Consider the following 25,071-nt stretch of genomic DNA (forward strand, 5'->3'; position numbering starts at 1 on the left):
TTCCCAAGGCAGGCTTCGAGGCATAATTGTATACTGCTTACAGTGCAGAACAAGGTCCTGTAGCAGCTGAGTTAGCAGCAGGAATTATTTTAGTGCTTCATCCATTTTGTCTGTGTTTTATGGAAGAAAAAGAGGGCTCAAACCACAGCTGGGAGGGGCAAATAGTGGCTGATCTTTGATCCTAGAAATTGCATGTGCCTCAAATGATCTGGCAGCATACAGCTGCTGAACTGCAACCTGTGTTCAAGGCTTTATCTAAGGAAGAAACAGTTTTAATTCTGAAGGGCTGCTGGAGTAATCAGAGACAGGACTAGGTGAGTAAGGAAGTGAGTGTGTTTTTTTCCTGCTCATTATAATGGGAAATAGAAGTAGAAAGAATTATGAAAGTGGTGGAAAGATTAGACAACACAGATGTTTGTGAATGAATGCAGAGAGCTGAATGTAATTACTGTGTGACAGAAACAGAGAAAGCATTCTTACTGTCTTCCCATTGTAAAGATATTCTGCCCCTGGCAAGCTCCTGTTTACTTTCTTCTCCTCGGAGATGGTTGAATGCCTTGAGATAGAGGACTGTGCATGCATTTCCAAAATTACTGTAGCTGTTCATTAAAATAAGTGTAAGATGTACCACTACCTCTCCCCACCCTCAGGCCATTCAAAGTTCACTGAACTTGTGCGTGATGGCCAAAAATCAGAAAGATGCATGGAGTGGCTAAACTGATGTAGGATCATCTGATGAAGTGAGCTGTGGCTGTTGAAAGCTTATGCATTTTTATAATACATTCATCTGAAAAGGTGCTTCCAGGTGCCTTCTGATTTTTAGGTACCATTGATTAATATGGCTGTCCTCCTACAATGCTTGATGGCCAAAAACTGTGCCATGAAAAAAGACAGTCCTAGTGAGATTGTCTTAAGAAACAGCATTTTTGATTGTCTGTTGCTAAGGAACACTTAATGTTTATTGGGTTAAACAGAGCTTCAAAAAACAAAACAAAAACCTTTTGAGTGAAGGAGCAAAACACTGTAGGAGAGTTTTTGAATGCTGACATTCAGTGTGTGGATTGTGTTATGTGTGTAGTTATTGCCAGTATCTCTCATGTGGACAAATAAAACATTTAAACAAGCTGTGTAGAGACGCGTTGTGCACTTTTTAAAGATCTGCTATGCCTGGGAGCATACCTGGAAGTTAAAAATAACCCCATAAACTCATGCTCTAATAATATATATAATTTACTCAGGAAGTTGATAAAAGCAATTCCCCCATGATCCCACTGCTTTCTTGGCAGATTCTTTCATATTTGCATGTTCAGATGTTGACATTTCGAAGCAAGAGCCAGATTCCAGCAAACTATTGTTTACCATCTGAAACTGCAAAGCCCAAGCTGTGCCCCATTCCCCCAGCAGCCCATTTTGCATTTTTTTGAAATAAAGTTAATGCTTACCCATGTATTGCTTTTGCTAGCAGTAACAATAATAATTAAAACGTGTCTAGTTCTTTTTCCTTAAAAACAACAACATCAACCTGAAGGGATTCCTGGATGGGGTTGCTACTTTGACACTGTTTGCCTTTGAGAGATGCAGACTGGAAAAGAGTCTGGTGGTAACAGAACAAATGAAATCTTCATCCTAAGGATTACTGTGTTTTTAATTCATTTGTTGTATTTTTAAAATGCAACAATTCCAAGTGACTCCTGGCAGTTCACATCATAAAATCAGACAGGTAAAACAGATAAAAATTGAAAATAAAAATGAAAATGTTATTAAAAAACAATATGATAAGAATAAGGGTGACCGTTATTAATAAGGGGACTGACAATGTAATGGCTAAGCTGGCATATAACCCTGTTAGTAATATACAGTATGTATTTCAAACAAGGAAGAAAATGAGCAAGGACAAAAATAAAACAATGGATTTCTTTAAATCTGACATTTATGAAAACTTTTAGTTATTCCCTGACAGAAAGGGTATTTTAGAACTGAACATGGTGCACAGAGCAATCATTAAAATTATCAAGGGACTGCAGTATTTTTTCTATGGGTAAAAAAGATTAAATTACTCTGGGCTTTTAAAATATAGAATATGAAGTAATTCAGGTACAGGAAGATGAGGAAGGAAGTTTTATATAATCATGGATCAGGAGACAGGAGATAGAAATGTTTCTCCTTCATAAATTTGAAATCGAGATTCTGGCTGACACCCCCCACCCCACCCACAAACAAACTTCTTATAATGACAATAGTTTATATGGCATATATGTTGAAATCCTATGGAGGATGAAATGACACAAGGACAAAATGGAGAAGCAGACATTTCTCAGATCTATTATGTGCATTAGAATACAGAGAAGAGAGAGGGGATGGGAGTTCAGAATCCAAGACCTGTGATATTCCATTTTTATGGATTGGGTCATGTTTCCTGGACTGAAATGGTTCATAAGTTATGGGTGTCCTTGGACTCACACCTTCTGCTTGAGGAGTAGGCTGCATCTGTGACTACGTGGGCCTTTGCACAACTTCATCTTGTGCACTAGCCATGACCACTGCTAAACCAGGAGTTACTGTTTGCAGTATCTCATGCTGTGGTCACCTTTCCTATTGTAACTTGCTTTGCATAGGACTGCCCTAGAAGACCACCCAAAAGCTACACCTCATCCAGAATCAGTGGCTGAAATAATTATGGGTGCCTGCTGGTTTACCCATGTGATACCACTACTGCGAGAGCTGCACTGATTCCCATTTGGCTTCCAGCTGTTTGAAATCTGAGTCATGATACCTGTGGGACTATCTTCTCCCAGTGTTTTCTGCCCATCCAACAAGTGGGATGAGTACCCTTCAAGTCCCATCCTTTGCTGTCATTGGAGACCATGAGGGTGTGCCTCTTCTGTAACTGTCCCTCTCCCTTGGAACAGTGCTCCACCTGAGGTCAGGCTAGCACCAGCGGTGTGAGCATTCAGGAAAACAACCAGGATCTGGTTGTTCCAGAAGGCCTGGAGCAGTAAGTGACTATTGCTGCTAAAACTACTTCCTTGGGACTGTCGTAGCTAAGAACCATTGTTATGGGGTGATTTTCTTTCTTTCTTTCTCTCTTTTTCTTTTAATTATTTCTTTTGCAGGGCAGATATATTTGTAAGACTCTTTTGGGAACTGAGTGGTATATAAATCTCAATAATAGATAAACAAATAAATATAAAAAACTAACAATCCATATAACCTTCAAAGAAACACTGTATGAATTATCTGTCCATAAATTTTAAATGTGCGAAACAGGAAAAGCTGCAGTAAGTGCTACTAGCTGACATACTTTAAAAGCATTTAAAAAATGAAAAGAAGTTAGCTTGATCAGGAGTTTCTAGGCACAATAGCTCTGAGAAGCTCTGAGTTCAAGGGATGTGTGTATCTGAATACCAGATGATAAAAGAGAATAGGAGAAGGTTGTTACTGATATGCTTGTTTCTGATCTTCCTGGAAGCATCAACAATGGAAAAAAGATGGGACTTGTTCTGCTCTTCTGTACGAGCTGCATATCTAACACTCTTCCCATACAACCTAAAGCTGGGATGTACTTGAAAGAGAAAGTAAGACTGATCCAACTATACTCAACTGCAGCTTCTCTTAAACAATCCAAATAAAGATTGGGGAGCGGAAAATCCTGTGCAATAAGATCAGTGTTTCAACGTGTTAATGATTCAGTCAATATAAATACATACATTGTGCTAAGTCATAATAAGGTTCATTTAGTTTTAGCTTACCACAATATCTTAACCCATCCATCTTTGGACATGGCATAGAAAACCATAATACAGGTAAAATTTGGGACTGGAACGATAATGCAAAGTGGATGAACCCAAGATTTTCAAGGTTTACTGGGTTGTGGGGAAGAATTTTGACATTTGATTTTAAACCATGTTAAACCTACTGTAGCCCTTGCATTACAGTTTTGAGTATTTCCTGCCATATAATGGGGAAAATCACACAGCTGCTTTTCAGCCATTGTGGTCAGAGAAGACACTGTGGCCACAACAAGGGACTTGGGCATGGATATCTACAGAGAAGAGGGGAGCAAGGGGGACCAGTCATGTTTTTGTTTTTGCACAAATTATGCAATTATAACCATTATTTGCACAATGTTGTTGTGACGCACATGATGTCATTGTGGTTCCTACCAGATCCTAATGACCTGTGGCTGCATGTTGCTTGCCCTTGATTTAGCATTATAGCGAACCAGGTCATTCTGACTTCTACAAACAACAGATAAATGAAACCATGGATTATTGTGATATGTGAACCAAACAGAGTTTATTTAGCTGGGCCAACTTTGGTTTAAAGAGCAAGAAAATCCAAGCTGCAGATAACTAGAGAAACATTCCCTCTCCATACAAAACCAGAAGTTGTTATCAGATTGAAGGTGAACTTAGTGCAGCTCAACAGGAAAGACAATAGCTCAATAATAGTCTGATTCTTTATATGCCAGATCCCTTTCTTAACTGGTAGAGTTAAGAAAGAGTAGGTCTGCGAGTCAATAGAGTGTAAATGGAATAATGGGCTGATTTCGGAAACGACATTTTCCTATATTACTGGCAGTGCGTTCATTAAAATTCTTTTTCAGGATACATGTATTAGGGAGGGGGAATAGGCTGGATGGAAAGCTCTTTTTTCTCTGCCCCTATTTATTGCTTTTCTTGACTGTACTCTGTATTGCAAAAGAATTCTGGAGAATTTGCTTACTCTTATCAAATCTTGCACTGATATTGTTTGGGAGGTGTTTTGGTAATGTTTTTCTTAAGTACTAGGAAACTCCAGTCCCGAAAGAAACAGCTGCCTTTTGAACTTATCCTGCCTCTGGAAGATGCTCCTTGCTTTCATTTATTACTTTTAAACATTTCTTTTGTATAATTATAAAAGTATCTTCCATTATAATTGAGATATCCAGAATTCAAATTTAAAAAAACAAACTAAAGTGAATCCAGTCATACATTTTAAAACTAACCAAGTTAACTGAAGCAGCAGCATTCATCATGAATAAAATCAGTGAGCAAGTCTGAGAATTATTTATTACATTAATCAGTTAATTGCCAGCTAGTTAGAACAATAAGAGCCAGGTTGGTGTAGTGGTTAGGGCATCAGGCTAGAAACTGGGAGACTGTGAGTTCTAATCCCACCTTAGGCACAAAGCCAGCTGGGTGACCTTGGGCCAGTCACTCTCTCTCAGCCCTAGGAAGGAGGCAATGGCAAACCACTTCTGAAAAACTTTGCCAAGAAAACTGCAGGGACTTGTCCAGGCAATCACCAGGAGTCAGTAATGACTCCAAGGCCAAAAAAAAAAAAAAATTAGAACAATCCTTCATAGCCTCCGGACACTATTCCCCTCCTGGTTGGGGATGATGGGAGCTGTAGTTCAGTGTGCCCTTTAAGGGCAGCATATTGGAGTTAAGACAGCTCCTAACTCCTTCTCTGTCCTTGGTCTTTTCCTCCTCCCGTTACAGGAAGAGCTGCGTGCGCCTGGCATCGTGGGGACTGAAGAGGTCTTCTTTCGGCTCTCTGCCCGAGCCAGCTTCTCCTACCTACACCCTTCCGGCGTGGGATTTGGAAAACGTCCGGGGAAGGGCCCTTGTCCCTGCCCAAGAGGGAGGGAAGAAAAGGGCCTCCGCTTGCAGCAGCGCCGAAGTCTGAGCGCCCGAGGAAGGCTCACTCCCGCTTGCGGTCGGCGCCAAAGGCACGGCGCGTCTTCGGCTGGTACGTGAACTCCTCGTCTTTCCTTCTCGCTCGCCTCAGCGCGCTTGCCGGCGATGTCTCCCCTCGTGGCTCGGAAGCTCCTGGCCGCCGCCTTCGCTCTGGCGCTTGGTGCCTTCGTCCCCACCCGTGCCCAGGAAGATCTTGCAGCAGCAGCAGCAGCATCGTCGTCGTCGTCGTCGTCGATCGGAGCGCCCTTCGCTCGGGATCTCTTCGCCGTCTTCGGAGGCAACCGGAGCCTCTCGACCGGGCAAGTCGGCCAGATGCTGCAGAAACTGGGAGCGCGGCAGAAGCTGAGCGAGTCCTTGCCCCCGGAATCGCTGGCGCACCTGCACTATAACCAGGTACAGAGAGGACCTGTCCTTTGCCCTGCATCCCTAGCGCCAGGAATCTGGCCAAACTCCACCTTCCCAGTTTCTCTTCCAAGTTTATGGAAGAGGGAATTATGGCCAGAAGACTCTATTTGCTTTCCTTAGGAATTCATTTATTTTTTCTTTTTAAGAATCCGGGCATTTTAGTCAATGCTGAAAATGTCAAAGGCTACAGATATGGTGGAAGGGAGGCATTTCTGGAAACTTTTGATGATGGAAAGCTTAGTAGCAACCATAGCAAGCATGTGTTGTTGGGGAACACTGGACTGTAAGCAGTTAACAACCCATATTAAAGTCCTAATGATAGAATAGCCAATCTCATTATATACTCTGGACTTTTCCCCCCAGGATGTCTGTCCCCACAGAACCTTAACTCATAGACAGCCAAATCATTCAAAGATACTTTGAGTCAAAAAAGGCCAACTCCAATACTGGAGGATGTCTCAAGCTCGTGAGAAGGCTTATGTCATACAATATTTAGTATATTCAATTCAAATAAACTGCACAATAAATTATGTGTAACATGTTTACTTTCAGGCTGATTTCTATTCTTTTTGGCCCAGCTTAAATTGTCTGACTATTGACAATTTAACAAATTCTCTGGGTTTAACTACTAACTCTCTGGGTTAAAGAAACCTGGCTGCACGGGTTTTGGGCAGGAATTATGTCTGAATATCTTTGGACTGAAACTCCTAGAATTTTCAGCCATCATAGCCAGTGATAGAAATCATGGAAACTGAAGTCTAACATCTCTGGAGGGTATTAGGTTCAGGAAAACAAATATACATCTTCAGTGCTAAATATGGTATATACAATAATTGAGCATGCTTCAAAACAGACAGCCCCCAGTTAGAATACATTGTATAGCTATTCTGTCCTTCTGTTCCTGAATTTTGTGAAAATATTGAATAAGCAGTGGGAGAAAAAAGTATACTTGTAGATATTATCCTCCTGACTACCTATAGTCAAGAGCTACCTATAGCTTTTTAAATGAAGCAAGTTATTTTCAGAATAAAAGCAAAGTTTAGAACCACTGTTCTTGGAAACAGCCACATGTATCCTTGGAGAGACCATCCAATTATGGGCAATGGTGACATCCCCTTTCTTCAATCAATAAGATGTGAAAAAAAATCACACACAAATTGTAGCTGATTATAGAGTGAGCATTATTATGGTATGTTATAAATATGAGGATAGAACTATGGGTTAGAGCCACGGGACATGCTTTACACATACACAGAAGATCTCAAATCCCAGGGTCTCATCTAAATGATTCAGGAAGTATGTGGTGGAAAAATTTCATAGACTTAGAAGGTCTGAATCTACATGCCAGATGAAATAAATCAAAGGTCTCATTCAGAATAAAGCAGTTTCATGGGCTCATTATAATTATATCAGCTTATCATACTGAAGGTGAATCACATTTATTTTCTTGGTGTTTGCCACAATTTGAAGAGCCATGGACATAGTTCTTGGACTTCAGTACATGGAGCTTTGGCAGTTTGTGCTCTTCTAGAGGCATTACATGGATTACATGAAATCAGTACTGTGTGTTGGGTTGGTTTTAGCTTTTGCCAAAAGGTTAAGGGTGATTACGATAATCATAATATAAAATTTTCTATAAATCATTACATTCACCTGCCAAAGAAAACAACAGACTATAACTAATATTTCCCTCACCAAATTCTGTTCTCCCCCTTTGGTGTGTAATATGGATGATGGGAGTTGCAGTCCCAAAAGATCTGGAGGAAAGTAGATTTACATGTCTAGCTGTTGTTTACATATCAGACCATGCTGTGGCTCTCCAGCTGCTAACACTATTCTTGTGTGTTTCACACAAGGCATAACCTAAAAAAAAATAAAAAAAGTGTTAACATACAAGAAAAGTATGGAGATTAGAAAAGTTAAAGAAGATCTATTATGAAATGGTTCTGGGTAGACATAATTGAGGCAAACATTCATTTTGGAAGTAAACACCAGGTGTAGTAATAATCCACCCAAACTCTCATTGGTTGAGGAGGAACATCCAGAAGATGAACAACAGCAGCAACGACACCACTTTTAATGCAAGCTAGTTTTTGCCATATGGGGCAGGAAGCTACTTGAACTTTTTGGTCTGTCTGTCTGTGAAACAGATTTAGGCTTGGCCTGTGCAAAACAAAGATGGTAGTATGAAGTATAGGTGAACTGTATGTGGTAAGATGAACTGTATTGCAAAGAATAAAATGTTAGTCTAGTTTTTTTCCATGTTGTACTTCTAGAGGCTCTTTTTAAAAAGGCATTAGGCCATGTTTCTCAACCTTGGCCACTTGAAGATGGGTGGATATCAACTCCCAGAATTCCCCAGTCAGCATGGCTGGCTGGGGACTTCTGGGACTTGAAGTCCACCCATCTTCAAGTGGCCAAGATTGAGAAACACTGCATTAGACCATCCGAAATGAATATGTACTACTTGCTACCTGGGGTTCTATAGTTATGCTATAAATGCTATTTATTCGTGTTGTTATCTTTAGTGTTTCCCTTCATTATAAATATCCGTGCAGCTCATAACAAAAGAAAACAGTTAGAATACTTATCCCAACGATGCAAACAATGAAGCAGTAAAAGGGGCAGGAGTTTATTGCTTCATGCTCATAATACAAACCCTGGCAAATACCATAAAATCATAAATCTATGTTATGTGATCTGTCCCTACATTGGATAGGGATTTAAGGAAAAGATTTATTGTGCCCAAGGATATGGCAATAGCTGCTTTGTTAGTATCTTTTTTAAATGTAACATAGCAAATTACAAAGGTAGTTGGTGAATATGTAAATAGGAACATGTTTCAACAGAGATATTCTGTAGGCCAGAGGATTTATGAAAATAACTTATTTATACCCCCATTTATTTGAAGAAGCTAAAGATGCCATTATTCTTGTTATTTTTGTGTTATTTATATACCACTGTTTAATAGAATATAAACCAGTTTTATTTGACATGGGAACAGATTTTTTTTCAAAGAAACTGAAATTTCTGCATCTGAAATTGACTCAAAGAATGTTGAACCAAAAACTCTGCAAGATCCCCATTAGAGAGATGCATCTCACTCTTCCTCTCCTTCCTCTCTGCTGCTTTAGACATTTTGTGGTCTATAATGAATTAAATTTATTGATCAATAAATATAAATTCTGTGTTGACTCTTATGTCTTCTAAGTGTGCAATAAAACTTCCACTTCTCCTCCTGTACTTCCTGAATCCCTTCTAATATGTTTTGGATCTGATATGTTTTGGAATTGTTTTGGGGAAAGTGCAGTTCACTACAGGAAAGTGCAGAGAGGGGAAACTTTATTTTGTCAATAAATATCTGTTTCATTGGCAGCTGGACACCATTACATTTTACTCAGTATGCTTCCACTGGCTGCTATTCTAATGTCCTGCTGTACTTAATTATATAATAACACTTTTATTGTAATTAAATTATACATAATATGGTTTTAAATTACATTATTGTAAGTCACTTTGATATTTTACAAAAAAGATAAGTTATAAAACTTTTAATGAATAAAATTAAATTACATAAAAAGACCATAAGGGGTTTCCAGTCACCAATAAATGTAGATATTGTCTTTTCTCTAATGAAACAAGTTAATTTAGCCACATGTTCTGTTTCAGAGATTAAGTAACCATTGCTGGAATGCTTTAAAATTATAATTAAATGATTACAGGATTTCATAATAATAAATATGTAGCACTTCAGGTTTTGCAGGGAGGAGTACTGGCTTATTTTATAAAGCTTCAGAATAAAACCATCTGTAATATTAACAAAATCTGGGTGAATCTGTATAAACAGTAAGGCAGGAAGCGTAACATAATTCAAGCACGTTTTAATGATATCTTGTCTCCAGAAATATAACATGTTCATGAGATATCAGGAACAGAAAGACGCAGGATTTCAATTACAGCTGTTTGCTCCCAGTTCCAGCAAACACTTCAATGTGCATCTATATGTCACTTGGTTATACCTCTTTCTTATTCATGCCCTTTTGAAAGTGTTGTGAGAATGAAAGACATTAGTTTCAGAACAGGTTCATGTGCTGATCTGCTATGTCAATTATGCAAAACCGTCTCCTGGGTATAGAAATAAAGAGAAAAGAGAGACATGGCCTGAACTGTGAATGAACTGCACTTTCAACTAGGTCACAAAAGCTTGCTTAATCAAGCTAGTCTTCCTTGTTTTCTCCACAAAACCACAGATGCCCTCTTTGCTTTGCATAAACCTAGTGATAAGGAGCTTCCTGCTCTGATCCCAATTGGATAATTATTTCCCCCCTTTGCCTTACACTTAACAATGTAGGTAATCCTCGCTAATATATAACCTTCCTTTGCTGAAACTATGCAGCTATTTCCTGAATTATTTTCCCAAAACCAATCTAAGAAATCCCAGTGGGGGAAGAGGGAGGGATTGAAGAGCTCTAGAACTTGGCCAACAATGGCAGCCCATTGCGAGTGGATTGGTGATGCCATTCCAAAGATAATCTTTTATGCAGTTAATGACAGTCAAGTCTAAAATGTTTTACAACTCTCTGCTGTAAGTGTGTTCATTTTCCCCTTGCCACTTGCAGCCACCATGGCAGATCAGGAAAGGGACTCCCCTGTGTAAGTATATGAGATTAATTAATCAAGCTTTGCTAATTGAATTCACTGATTTCTGTCATCTATTCCTTGTTTGGAATCCAAACTGCAGCAGCCTCAGCCTGCAACATGACTTCACATGACTTCATAGGAGTTGTCATCTGATCATGGCAAGCTGCAACTTTCAAACTGGGCCACAGTCTTCTCCGTAGGAGTAGAGAGGTCAAAATGAGTGATTCCAGATTTAGCAGTGTGCAGCTAGAATGAATTAATGAACAAAAAATAATAAATGGAACTAAGGAGGCTGCACTAAGAATCTAAGGACTGTGCCCTTGTGTCTTGTATTCTGATATCTTGATTTTCCATATCTGCAGCATGTTGAGAGAGAATGGTAGGGTGAATTAAGTCAAAGAAAGTTTGCCTTGCAAATATTTAATGTTAAGATTCACTTTAAAAGCTACAATTATCTAAAATTGACCTGGACAAGGTTCCTGTATCCTTTCAAGAGGATACTTCTAGTAATGAGAATTTCCCCCAGATGCCATTCCAAAGTTAATCTTTTATGCAGTTAATGACAGTCAAATCTAAAATGTTTTACATCTCTCTGCTGTAAGTGTGTTCATTTTCTTTCTCAAACTAACACAAGTTTTTCATTCTCTTTTAGTGCATGTCTGCTGAAGATATTTTTTCTCTGTATGGAATGTCAAACAGGAGCAGGATAATGGAGTCCACCTTCTCTACAATATGTCCTGCTATCTTACAACAAGTGATTTTTCACCCCTGTGAAAAATCTGTACCCAGAGCTGGTTCTAAGCCATCTCCCACAGAAGGTAATTCTCAAGAATACTAGTCTAGTTAATAGATTAATTTTTTTCTAGTTATTTATGTATTTCTATAAAAACTATCAATGTTTCTACACCTTCAGTGGCATGATGTTGGCCATCAGCCTTCTCTGTTGCCTGCTATTACATGATACGTATCTTATATAAAATCAGACAATGATCATAATTAAATATATTATGATAATAATAAAATGTTGTACCCCATTAGTTCTCATATATAATTTGTCTGTGATCCTAATCATGTGAGACTATGTCTTATATTTCCCCAGCAGGTATTATTAGAGAGACATTGTTGCAAAAGATTTTAGACTTGAGTGTCATTAACTGCATAAAAGTTGGTACAGTGCAAGAATAGTGGATTGGACTCAGAAGGACCTTGATAGCCTTGACCAGGAAATGATAAAATTGATAACTCTGAATAATGCCTTCCACCTCTGTAGTGATGTCAGTAGATTATATCTCTTCCAAGGAAGACTGGCAAGCAAGGACTTTTACAGGTAAACCAAACCATAGAGGAGGAAGAATGAGGGCTTTACATCAAGACAAGTAAAGAAATGTTATTTAAAGAATCTCAGAAATAAGGGTGATTTGCAGAAATGGAATCTAAACTTGACTATAAAAAGCAACAGCTCAAATATGAGATTTGAAAAAGCCAAAGCACTCAATGGGCATTTTTTGAAAGGTACTGAAGGAAAATTGGACAACACCATTAAGAATGTTACATTAAAAAAGGAAACAGAAGCAATGCTTTTTTAGCCTAAGAACAAGCATTATGCACAAAAGTTATCAAGGCAAAATTAGAAAAGAATAGTCTGGATAGTAAATGCCATTGGTGCCAAGGAAAGGATGAAACAGCTGACTATATACTAACTGGATGTAGCAAAATCACCCAGACTGATTACGAAAAAGTTATGATTGAGTTGGGAAGGTATTACTCTGGAATTTAAAAAAAAAAAATGGATTCACAGTCAATAAGCATTACTGGAAACATCAAATCACAGATAAAGTAACTGAAAACGTAATGTAACTGAAAATGTAATGGAATTTTAAAATTCAGACCAGTTCAGGGTAGCCCTGAAACATAGCACACCAGACACTATTGTTATTGAAAAGAACAATGTATGGTTTATTGATGTAGCCATCCCAAGACACCGTAATGTTGAAGACAAGGAAGTGGAGAAGATGACAAAGATTTGTAAATAGAGATTGCCAAAATTTGGAAGAAGGCATCAATTGTGGTACCAATTGTTATTGGGACAGTAGGTGCAATACCCCCGGCCAACATCAGCTGCAATGTATGATTTGTGAAATTGAAATATAATAATGCAAGCTAAGGAAATTGCTTCAGGTAGAAAATACAGAGTTGGAAAGATATAGGATGCCATTTTGCCCTTTGCCAAAAACATCAGAATATCTTGAGGTGGCCATTGGGTAAACACAAATCCATTCCAATGTAAACTACTGTATGTGACAAGGTCTTGTCTAGTTCGATCTTCATCTTCTGGGATTTTAATCAAACTTGCTTTTGATTAAGGCAAAAGGCAAGGGAAATTTAAGTATGTAGAGCATGGTTTTTAATGGGAAAAAGAGTTGACCAAAGAACTGAAATCAGAAATACATGAACATTTAAAATGTTTATTAATATTGTATATAAGTCAGAGTACAACAAAGGGCAAGTTAGAAACTAAATATTAACTTATATGTTTTTAGGGGTACTTCTCTCTCTTGTTTTAAATAGTATATTTAAATAACAAAATAGTGGAAACTTGGCACTCAGCTCAGAGATTCAAAAAGATCTCCAAAACCCTTTTCCTTATTCTTAAAAACAACTTAACACATTCTGTTTCTATGGTTAATTTTTCATCAATAATATACTGTGCACTAATAGTACAACTTCTGTACCTTTTCTAATGTATCTTTGCATCATTTTTTTCTTTCCTAATTTTTTTTGCTTGTTTGTTTTCTCTCTTTTAAAAAAAAAAAAAGATTAACAGAAAAGGTAATGTTGAAACAATTAAAAAGAATTTTAAGAACGTGCTATTGCATCTGTGTGCATTTTAGTCAAGTCACAACTCTTCTGCCATATTGCTTTTAGTTATTCTTAACTATCTTTAGCTGATGAGAAAGGTAGCACAATGGGAAATGTCAAGGGGAAGGAAAAAATATTTTGAAGTCTATTGTGCTGTTCTATGGTTTAAGCATGGAAACAGTGATCACAAATGTGAAAAATCCTGTATACAGCTTTCCCTATATGTGTTAGACAACATTTCCCAGAATTCTCTTTTGAGGTGAAAACGGCCATTGAAATTCAATGCATCTGGAGATTGATAGCTTGGGACAAGCTTGCTTTAGTACTTTCAATGTGTTGCCGTGTGCAGTTTAACCTATTTTATTATGTCTTTCCTATAATTTATAATATGTTGTTTCTTGTCAAATAGTCTCAAAGAACCCTTTGATGTAACTATATCTTGAATGTTATGTCCTCAGCTGTTCGTCAACTAGACATGTAAACTTTTTCCTGCCAGATGAGTTTCCTATCAAATGAATCAGCAAGAAGCACTTGGTTGTTTTAATAAAACTAATATATATTTTACTGTGTGACTTTTTCTTTCCACAGTTTGGGGCTTTGGGTTCCTTGCTGTGACAATAATCAGCCTTGCTTCACTTCTTGGATTGGTTTTAACTCCTCTTTTAAAGAAGGACTATTTCCCTAAGATTTTAACCTACTTTGTAGGTTTGGCTATTGGAACACTCTTCTCTAATGCAATTTTTCAGCTTATTCCAGAGGTAAGAAAGGGGCAGACAAAAAGGAAAGAATGATGACAGTGGGAATATGACAATGTAATATGCTTTCCCCAATGGAAAACACCCAGAAGGATGTCTTTCAGTATTACGGTCTTGTAGTAATTCCCTTTCTTCCACATTTCCTCCAACCGTAAGCTCCTTCAAGTGGATAGGTCAGATTTAGACCAATATTCCCTGTCTAAGAAAGATAAATTACCATTCTGACAGGAAGTAGAAGGGAGAACAAGCTAATATCATGAAGCAGTTCTGTCCATTGGCAGTGTGGTATAGACACGGCAGTTCGTACCCCTCACATGCATGAAAGTAACAGAAGTGAAATTGGTAGGGCTATGGCCCACTGATAGAGCACATGAGTTGTACGCAATTCCAAGTTTAATCCCCTGCATTTCTGAATAGAGGCAGGAGTGAAGACTTATCTCAAGTCCACCAGAGCTGCTGACAATGAGTATTAGCTACACTGAATTATATGAAACAGTGCTCTAACTTGATATAAGGCAAGTTGGTAAGATCTCAAACAATGGATGTATTTTTTCCCCGGGCTAAAATTAGACACACAATTTACTTTCATGTGTGAACTGGATTACATTTAGGCCCTGTTTGCATGATATGCTTAACTGGGTCAATGGGTGGAAAGATTAATGCAGCATGAATTTTAAAAAGGGGAGTCATTGAACTGGCCAATTAACCCAAGATTTAGCCGAAAAGAGGCCCAGCCTTGCATAGCATTAAATTAATTCCACCCAATCAGCTCCACCATTGGAACACTAAATCCCGTGCATTGCCTTATTTTCTTTCTGAGTTCTCCAAGGAAAAGAATTGCAGAAAATGAACAGTTGAAAAGCAACATGTTGCCATTACGGAACTCACTCCCAAAGCCTGGCAAATAGAACACAGTTTGAAAACATTGATTAATTGCAATCACCAAGCCATGCCTATTGCTGCCTGCCAGGCCAATGGAAAAAGGGTTGGTGATGTCATGAAGCTTTGCCAGCATTGTTCAGGTACTTCCTGGAGGGAGGGGATGTGTATTGCCAGAACCACTGGTAAGGAAAATTGACTGGGGCAGTGGCTATTCACATGTTGTGTGAATAGAGTCCATTGAGGAGGTGAAATATGATAAGTGTCATCCTGGTGCAGTATATTTCCACATGAATCACCATCCTTAATATGCCTTCTGACCCACATGTCCATTTTGTGGATTAATTATTTGGCAAGATTGATTCGAAACCAGCCAGTTTAGAGTAGATATCATTTAAATATAGAAAACAGGCAACTCTCTTTATGGGACAGGCCTATCAAATGCTGACATAGATAGTTGAGTTTAGGTGAGTTACAATACAAGGTAAATTTGGGCTAAATTTACTGAATGAGTTTAATGAAAAGGTGAATAATGAAAAAATGCTTTCTTAAAGGAGTACAGAAATATCAGTGAACACTCAGTTATTGTTAATATTTTTGTTCTAGGCATTTGGATTTGATCCTAAAGTAGATAACTACGTTGAAAAAGCAGTTGCAGTTTTTGGTGGATTCTACATCTTATTCTTTGTGGAAAGAGTTCTTAAAATGTTATTGAAGACCTATAGTCAAGTGAGTTGGGTAGCAGGATTGAATTAAAAGGATATGCAGATGTTTGCTGTTTTTTACTGCTAAAGATTATTATACAGTATTTATTTAACTGAACTTAATTTATTTATTTAAGTAGAGATAAAAAACTGAGTCTGTGTTTTAATTAAAGACCACATCAGACAACAGATCTCACCCAGTCCAGCTCATTGCATGGAGGCAGAGGCTGAGTGGAAATCAGTCCTTTCTGTCCAGCCAGAATGAGATTGGGAGAGAGCATTTAAATGCCACTCACATGTAGGTTGAAAAGACAATTACATCTCTGATCTACTACATTAATGTTATACATTAGCCACATATGAATCTATTCCAAAAAGTAAATGGGCCAGGACAAAAGCTAAATTTGTTTTAATTTACTATTATATTTCAATTAACACTTAATCACATAAATTAAATACAATTCATGTGATTCTCAGCAAGGTATTAAACAATTTTCCTTTCTGTCCTGTTAAAAATAACAGTTTTGTGATAACTTTTGGAGGGCCCTGAGGCTGCACATAAGGCTTTCAGGAGTCCTATGTGTTCGTCAGACCTAGGGTGTGCACTTCTGGATAAGATGGCCAAATTTCTCACATAGAGATATATTTATTGTATATTTATACTTATAGTATGGCAACTAATTATTTTCACATGTATTGGAACAAAATGCATTTGGACAAGTTATCTTTTCATGAAATCCATTGATTCCTTCCTGGATTGTTTCATCTGGTTCTCTTTAGATGGGTCAGAGACACTTTGAACCTGAAGAACTGAAACTTCCCCAAAGTCGTTCCGCTCCTCCTCCTCCTGCAGAATCTTTCAAACCAGTTAATGGAACAATGTGCTATGCAAACCCAGCTGTAGCAGAAGTTAATGGAAATTTGGGTTTTGATGATGTCAGTGTGGTCTCTGGACAGGTATGAATGAACACATCTTGCCAGTTTATCAGAACATTTCCAGCAAAGAGGTGAAAAGCTGATTACAGATCTTTCCTTTTCTGATGATAACAGTTTTAAAATGGACTTTCAGTCCATAGTTCACTCCAGCATTGTTAACCATTCAGTATGTGTGTGTGCGCGCGCGTACACATATATGGAGAGAGATAAAAAAAACTGTATGTGTAAATATTTCTTGCAATTAAGTTGTAAATGTAATCTTTCTCTTCTTACATGGGTTTTTGCTTTCTTATTAACCTTTGAGAGTTTTCCAACTCATGTCATTTTGGACTTTATTATGAAATGTTCATATGACGTGAATAGTTGTTGACTACCTACATTCATGTGTAGATTTGTTTTGAACTCCCAAGCTTCTGACCAAGTCAGTACTTAGTAGAAAGGGGCAGGCAATTCTGGCTCATAAGAATGACATGCTGCACTGGCTAGAGTGCAGTGGGGTATTTTCTGCATTTATTTTTATCAGTTTTCCCTCAGTTTGATGGAGGAAAGGAAAAGAAAAATTCAGTGAAGTCCTCCAGAGTAGATTCAGAGAACTGTAGGGAATGAAAGAAAATGAAGAGAAAAAAAAAATCAAAGAAGTGAAAGTGTTTGATCTAACAAGGAGCTTTAATCCAATTTTAAAGAAGCAGTTTGTACAAAGCCATCCAAATAAAAATTTGCTACATCTAAACAAACACAAACACACTCATCATTTCCTAGTGGAAATGTTTCATCTAGTCACCTAGATTTTCTTGATTTCTTCGAGCAGAAGCTTGTTACACATTTGTTGGAGTTGCTTTAACTTGTATCCCTACACTGAGGGCTGAACTTGATAGTTGGCCCTTCCCAACCGGCCACATCCATACGGTGTGTGTAGGTGTGTTAAAACAGCATCATAATTGGAGGCGTGCCCTTTTTATATGTCTGTCAACAGGCACATAGAAAAGGAATAGGAGTTCAGTCAAGATGCCCCAACAATAATCTTGCCTATTTTGAGCCCCCCCACCCCTGCACTCCTGCAACTGCTCCTGCTTCCAACTGTGATTCTGTCAGCCTGCCTGCCTATTGTATATCAGGACATACACTATGGAGTCCTATGGACAGCGACAGAGTCTGGCAGCTGCAGAGGTATTGCAAATGGTATCCTAAGTTCCCCCCAATGGAACATGTAAGATACACAAACTGAGAAATTTGTAGCTGCTCATAATCTTTTTTGGGTGTGCCGTGCAAAATGGAGATAGTAGCCTGTTGGGTGGGTTTACTTTTCTGGATTTGCCCACCACAGCATGCCCCTGAAGCTGGTTCTACACTTGACAAAGACATATATAGTTATATAGTCGTATCAGGCATAACCAGGAAGCTGACCCTAGATTATGATGAGAGAATCTGCAGGTTCACAAGAAGAACATTGACTTTAAAGTACCCTGTTTGACTTCAGGGTTCTACTGTTAGTATAACAATAGAATTAATCTTTATGGTGGTATCCTTTCTTCCTTTCTTTTAGACTTCTGAACTGTTAGTTTAGCTCCCTGTCAATATCTTCAGAAGTCACGTAAACTTAAATTCCATTCATAGTTGAAACTGTAACCTTTAACATCTCATGTAATGTTTATACAAGATTTATGGTTGCTCAGACTGGAAAGCTTTAATGTTTTTTTTGGTTAAAAAAGGACAATGTTGTTCAACTTTCCCTCCTGCCTTAAAACAAAGATAGTGTTAAGAAATTTTATTACTATTATTACTATTATTAATATTAAATGTATTACGGCTGCCCACTCTGGGTGGCTAAAAGAAGGTTTGTGTTCTAACAGATTCTTTCAGGATCCTCTGGATTGTTTACTGAAAGTTAAGAAGATAAAAAAAAAAAAGGATCCAGTAGGAAATTGAACATATGAGTCAGAGATCAATTAAGTTTTGCAGTGTTACTTTGATGAGAAAATTGGCTGCATTTTTTGAAAAAGTATTGGACATACTCTTGTTCTTTAAATGGCTTCTCTTGGAATTTCATTGTTGGAGAAAAGCCATGTTAGTCTATGGTAAAAAATCAGTTTGCATTTGAATATAAATTTACTTAATTTTGTATTTCCAATGCACCAACTAAAATTTAGATAGCATTTGAAATTCTCAAAATTTTTCAATGCAGTTCATCAACAATAAAACGTATACTAATAAAATGTCTAGCAAAAATGCATACAGGTAGTCCTCGGTTAACGACCATTTGTTCAGCAACCATTCAAAGTTACGATGGTGCTGAATGAATGGTACTTACATCCAGACTCCAAAGTTATAGCCACTGTAGTGTCCCTGTGGTCATGTGATCAAAATTTGGGTGCTTGGCAGCTGGCCCACACTTATGACCTCAGGGGTGCTTCAAGTCCCCCCACCTGCCTGTCTCCCCCCCATGTCTGCCCTTTTGGCCCCCTACACTTTGCCAGCCCTGCCACCCCTGCCACCCTGCACTCTACCACCCCTGCCGCCCCCACTGACCTTTGCTGTCTTCTTCTTCCCACTGCTTATGAGTTGTGCCCAGCCTGGCCCTTCATGAGGCAGCTGCTGGCCGTGCAAGGCCTTCTTCCTGAGGCCGCACATGCCATTCTGGCAAGGCTTCAGAAACCTTCTGAGGCCTTCTCCAAGTTGCATGCAGCCTTCTCCAAATCGCACCCGGCCTTCTCCAGGGTGGCAGCTGTGACTGGGGCTACAGCTTGGCACTGGGATGGCTGGGGATTCACACAGTGGGACTGGCGTGGCTGTGGCCAGGGAAGCTGAGGCTTTGTGCTGGGGTGCTGGGATGGCTGGGGTGCTGGGATGGGTGCTGGGATGGCTGACTACAGCACAGGGTTTGAGGTGGCACTCCTCAGTGGTGGTGGCAGTGCCAATGGTGCTTGGGGGAGGCAGTAGCCAGCTGAGACTGCTGAAGGTCCCGAGCCTCTACTTCAACCCCAGCGCTGCCAGCACTGCCACCACTGCTGAGGATTGCTTCTGTGCAGGGCGGCCAAAAGGGCAGAGATGGGGAGTAGATAGGCAGGTGGGGTGGAGTTCTTAGTCAGGACTGGGAGGGACCAAGTTGGGAATGGCTTAGATCGGGCTGGATGCTTGCCTAACGACAGGGTGGGATTCAACCTGGGAATGAGCAACAGGGACTGCCAGCCATGCTGTTGCTAAGAAATGCAGTCATGTGACATCACGCTTTGTGACCACATTGCTTAACAATGGAAAGTCCGGTCTCAATTACTGCAGTAAACCAAGGACTACCTGTATTGATTAACATAATATGAAAAAATGCAAGAAATTGTTTGCAAAACTGTGTACATTATGCAAAATTGCAAACAAAAATCAAGTTCTTCAGAACCTTACGACTTCACAGAACACAGTTTGAAAAACTCTGATCTAGTAAGTTTCATTAGGTTGAGGAAAAAGTGCCTTAGGTACTTTCCAAATGCTTGGGGGTAATGTGAAGGAAGCTACAATGTAGGTGACATGTTGTTTTTGAGAGTCAGTATACGGTGATGGTGAAGGTATTCAACCGGCTCTGGGAAGACTTAGTTCTGCTTTATCGTCATCCATAGGATGATAGGATTGTTGTGGGACAATAACATTGTAAGATGTTTGGAGCTGGAATTCTCTGTTTCGCTGAATGAAAGCTACAGAAGAAATGTTGTCCTTCTTTGCATCTGGTATATAAGTCTTCATTTCAAAACAAGGTATTTTACCATGTTGAATATTAGAGAAACAAAGACACATTCTTCAAGAGAGCATCAGGATGCTCCCTGATCTTATTGTATTATATATGGAAATGTCAACGTATCTAATGACAAAGATCTATAGTTTTTTGTTTGTGAATAATTCTGCAAGGCAATTCTTACCCAACAAGGTGGTTATTTGCTCTCCCCTTTGAATAATAAAAATAGAATAATTAAATTTGCAGAAATAATCCTGGAATTATGTGAAGACTACAAATGCATGTATACATTGATGGCTATTACATACATAGTTTGTGTAGGAAGAATATGATGGACTTCCTAGTTTTCTTAAATGATGGTTTCCCTTTTCATTACATATAGCCATATCATTCAGTTTTATTTCCTGCAAGTAATTACTGCAAACAGAAGTTTACGATTATTATGGCATTACTCAACTGCGGTATGATCCACCTTTTAGTTTTCTTCAAGCAATGGGCACTTAACTGGCAATTTCAAGCCTGATCTTTTGAGGACAGTCACTGCATAATCAGACTTGTTCTGCAGAAATAAGAAATAGACTATTGGAAACTTTCATTATGCTAAATTATAATTCACCTAGTATTCTCATTTACCAAGGCTATACATTTCGATTAAATAAGTTTCCCCTGGAATGTTTCTTTGGATAATTGACTTTTTGACCTTATGCTCTTATGCTTGCAATGGAAGTATTTGCTGTATAGGGAGACTGATAAATTGCTTTCTTGGCTAATACTGGGTTGTTTATAAGTGGAAGAAAATATTAGCTACTTATTGAACTAAAACCTTGACAACATTCTCACATTGCGTAGATAGCTACTTCCTTTATTTATTACATTTGTATGCCAAACTTTAATTATTTATTTATCAAATTTATATAGCTGCCCACTTCACTAATGTAACTCTGAGAGGTGTACAATAAAACAATTATATCTTAAATAACCATTAAAACAATAAAATATAAATAAGATCACAGAAGAATGCACCAAAATCTTACATACAATGCAACCATTTCTCATTCTTCTTATTAATAATATTAATTATTATTCTTGAGAGCTAGTTTGGTGTAGTGGTTAAGGCATCAGGCCAGAACCAGGGACTGGGAGTTCTAGTCCTGCCTTAGGCACGAAGTCAGCTGGGTCACCTTGGCCCAGTCACTCCTCAGCCGTAAAAAGGAGGCAATGACAAACCACTTCCAAAAAACCTTGCCAAGAAAACTGCAGGGACTAGTCCAGGCAGTTGCCAGGAGTCAAAACTGACTCATATAGACTTCTGGAGAAAGAAATGGCAGATTGAGGATAGCTTTGCAAAAAAGCAGAGCTGACGACCGTGGTGAAGAATGAAGAGCCAATGAGTAGACTAGCTTTTCAGGATTTTTCCAGACAAGGAGAGGACAGATCCCCCAAATGTGCTACAAACAGTTGCTCCTCATGAGGAGACTGCAAGACAGTGGTTGCAGGTTGGTTTTGAGCACTGGGAGATGATGAGAATAGCCATCTTGCTCGCAACCATGGCTGGCACCTTTTAAAGGATACTAAGTTCACAAACTTCCTATTCTAATCATGTTTGAAAATTGCTTGTTAACTACTTTTAAGCTATTAGAGACCTTTGGATTGACAAGTCTGAAAATGCCAGGTGAATTTGCCTTCAATCCTTAATGAAAGAAAATTTTAATCATAAGCTTAAGAATTAAAAAAAAATTGAAATAAACAGAGAAAAGCTAAATACAGTGGTACCTCAGGTCACGAACGCTTCTGTTCACGACCAATTCGGGTCACCAACAGCTTGCAACCGTTTGCAAAATTTTGCCTCCGTTCGCAAACGCCGGATCGGGTGATGAACAGGATCCGCGGCCATTTTCCCTCCCGTGACACGGTCCGCAGCCATTTTCCCGCCTGTGACCGGTGGTCCGCGGCCATTTTTCCACCCGACACGTGGTCTGTGGCCATTTTCCGCCCCTGACACGTGGTCCGCGGCCATTTTTCCGCCCCTGACACATGGTCTGCGGCCATTTTCCGCCCCTGACACATGGTCGTAGGGAGGGGGACTCTCCCTCCAAGCAATAACCGCCTCCCTGTCCTCCACGCCACAACGAATTAACGGTAATTACATTGAACCTTATGGGAAAATTTGCTTCGGGTCACGACCAATTCGGGTCGCGACCAGAGTCGCAGAATGAATTAAGCTCGTGAGCCGAGGTACCACTGTAAGACTTTGATCCTAGAAAGTTATAAATGGATTAAGAGTCCAGATAAATTGGGAATGAGATTTTGCAATTAATTATAAAGAATCCTTCCCATGAGAAATAGATTTGTTTGGATTTTTTGCAAGAAGGAACTAAACATTGTAGTTAAAGAAGAAAACCATGTTAATCCCTAGCCAATTTTCATTGACTGAGCATCCTGTGGCTCAGTTGCTTTTTTCAGCAAAATGTATTATTTGATGGATTATCTGATACTTATTTTAAAAATTTGCAAAAAAGATGTCACACAGTCCATGAGAAACCTGGTAGCCTAAATGAATCCAACACATTATGGTTTCCCAACAGCACTGGAAATCTGGTGGCATTAGAGTCCATCCTGTTTGCAGTCCTTTAGACAATCCAAGTCCATTTGGATATCTTAGTGCAGAGAAAACAGAAGAATCATGATCTGGATCAGAAGTGATTTTGACCTTATGCTCCTGTTGGTTATGGAAGTATTTGCTGTATAAGGAGAGTGATTATTCTGAATTCTATGATTTATTTCTCAGTAAACTTGCAGTTTTAAAACTACATGATTCTTGGCTTTCTTGCAGCTACTTAATATTTGATGTAACTTTCATATTTTATTGTTGCAGAAAGAAGAAATGCAAAGTAGTTCATGCAAATGTTTCAAAGGACCTGCCTTATCAGAGATTGGTACAATTGCCTGGATGATCACATTAAGTGATGCTTTGCACAACTTCATTGATGGACTAGCCATTGGAGCTTCATTCACACTTTCCCTGCTTCAGGGAATTAGCACATCTATAGCAATCTTATGTGAAGAGTTTCCTCATGAATTAGGTAATATGTTTTCCATCATGTCAAATGTGCAAGCATGTAGCTGAGGTGGGCTTCAAGAACCAATGTAGCTACTATAATTTTCCAGAAATCATGGCTTTCAACTCTTAACCATAGCGATTCAGAAATCTGGAGCTGCAGTCCCACTCTAAAGGGCATCAGACTGGGGGAAGCTGACCTGGCAAATTTCTCATCAAGCAAGACCTAATCCGTAAATATTTTATAGCATTCATATCGGGAAATGATAGCTTTCTAATACATTTCATATACATTTCACCAGTCCATTCTGAATTATTATCAGCCTGAATCAACCTACTGCAAGATGAAAGCTTCTTCACTGAAGGTTATAGATTGTAATTTGTCATGGTGGTCCTGGGTGGATTGGTAGAGAGATGTTTTTCAACTTCCATTCAAGGGCTGACCTTTGAAGTCATGGAGTGCCTAAGAGAAGACTAGAACCTGGATTTTCCTGCTTCTAGTTCAGTGCCTTTAAAGGGCTACACCATACTGGCTGTCTATATTGTGATTTATCCTGGAGAAAATATAAATCAGACCAGTATTACTTACTGATAATGTCATGCTATTTCTTTTTTAGGAGATTTTGTCATCCTTCTTAATGCAGGAATGAGCACAAGGCAAGCCTTGTTTTTCAATTTTTTATCAGCATGCTCCTGTTATATTGGCCTAGTTTTTGGTATAATAGTAGGCAACAACTTTGCTCCAAACATCATCTTTGCAATAGCTGGAGGCATGTTTCTATACATCTCCCTTGCAGATATGGTGAGTTTCCAATACAACATATCTACCTATCTACTTACTTAACAATATTTATAGCCTACTGTAGTACAAATGGACTTAGTGTAAGCATTGTTACAGTATATGAGTATAAGATATTGTATTTGTGAGACGGTGTTAAGAGAAACTATTAGCATGAAACTAATTCATTCTGGAAATTAAGGACACTGAAATGGCAATCCATTCATGATACTTTTTTCTAGTTGGGCATATTAGATGCAACCCAGCATAGTGTTATATTGCATAAACTCAGTCTAAACCTAGTGCCTAAATCTTTATTGCTATTAGACAAAGTAAGGTACATTTATGGTGGAACTCCTATCTTGGCCTTTCTGCTTAGTTGTTAGAACAGCTGTTCTCCCCAAAAAGTTACCTAACTGAATCTGAAAACTCTGCATATATGAATGATCAACAACTTCTACATGTACATATGAGGGTAATGGAATGAAAAACATGAAAGAAAAAAGGGGAAGTATATGGGTGTAAGTATTTAGACCAGTGTTTCTCAACCTCAGCAACTTTAAGATGGGTGGACTTCAACTCCCAGAATTCCCCAGCCAGCCAGCTGGCTGGGGAATTCTGGGAGTTGAAGTCCACCCATCTTAAAGTTGCTGAGGT

The 25,071-nt window shown here is 38.8% G+C and overlaps 1 protein-coding gene across 3 annotated transcripts in view; it reads left to right on the plus strand.

Annotated features, from left to right (window-relative positions):
- Positions 1 to 214: 214 nt before the first annotated feature.
- The window catches only part of SLC39A8 (solute carrier family 39 member 8), a 33,531-nt gene continuing 8,674 nt past the window's right edge, over positions 215 to 25,071 (plus strand). For 2 of the 3 annotated variants that reach the window (XM_007439462.4, XM_088133021.1), the window contains exons 1-8: positions 215 to 314; positions 5,484 to 6,074; positions 11,380 to 11,545; positions 14,175 to 14,344; positions 15,827 to 15,949; positions 16,705 to 16,881; positions 23,454 to 23,661; positions 24,254 to 24,438. In XM_007439462.4, coding sequence (XP_007439524.2) covers positions 5,787 to 6,074; positions 11,380 to 11,545; positions 14,175 to 14,344; positions 15,827 to 15,949; positions 16,705 to 16,881; positions 23,454 to 23,661; positions 24,254 to 24,438 — 1,317 coding nt within the window. In that variant the 5' untranslated portion in view covers positions 215 to 314; positions 5,484 to 5,786. Of the gene's footprint in view, positions 315 to 5,483; positions 6,075 to 11,379; positions 11,546 to 14,174; positions 14,345 to 15,826; positions 15,950 to 16,704; positions 16,882 to 23,453; positions 23,870 to 24,253; positions 24,439 to 25,071 lie in introns of those variants that run through there. The other variant, XR_015794617.1, reaches the window with a different exon arrangement.

Source organism: Python bivittatus, unplaced genomic scaffold, assembly GCF_059951505.1.
Source record: "Python bivittatus isolate LINGU-HERP-01145 unplaced genomic scaffold, Pbiv_v1 ctg000070_np1212, whole genome shotgun sequence".
Taxonomy (NCBI): domain Eukaryota; kingdom Metazoa; phylum Chordata; class Lepidosauria; order Squamata; family Pythonidae; genus Python; species Python bivittatus.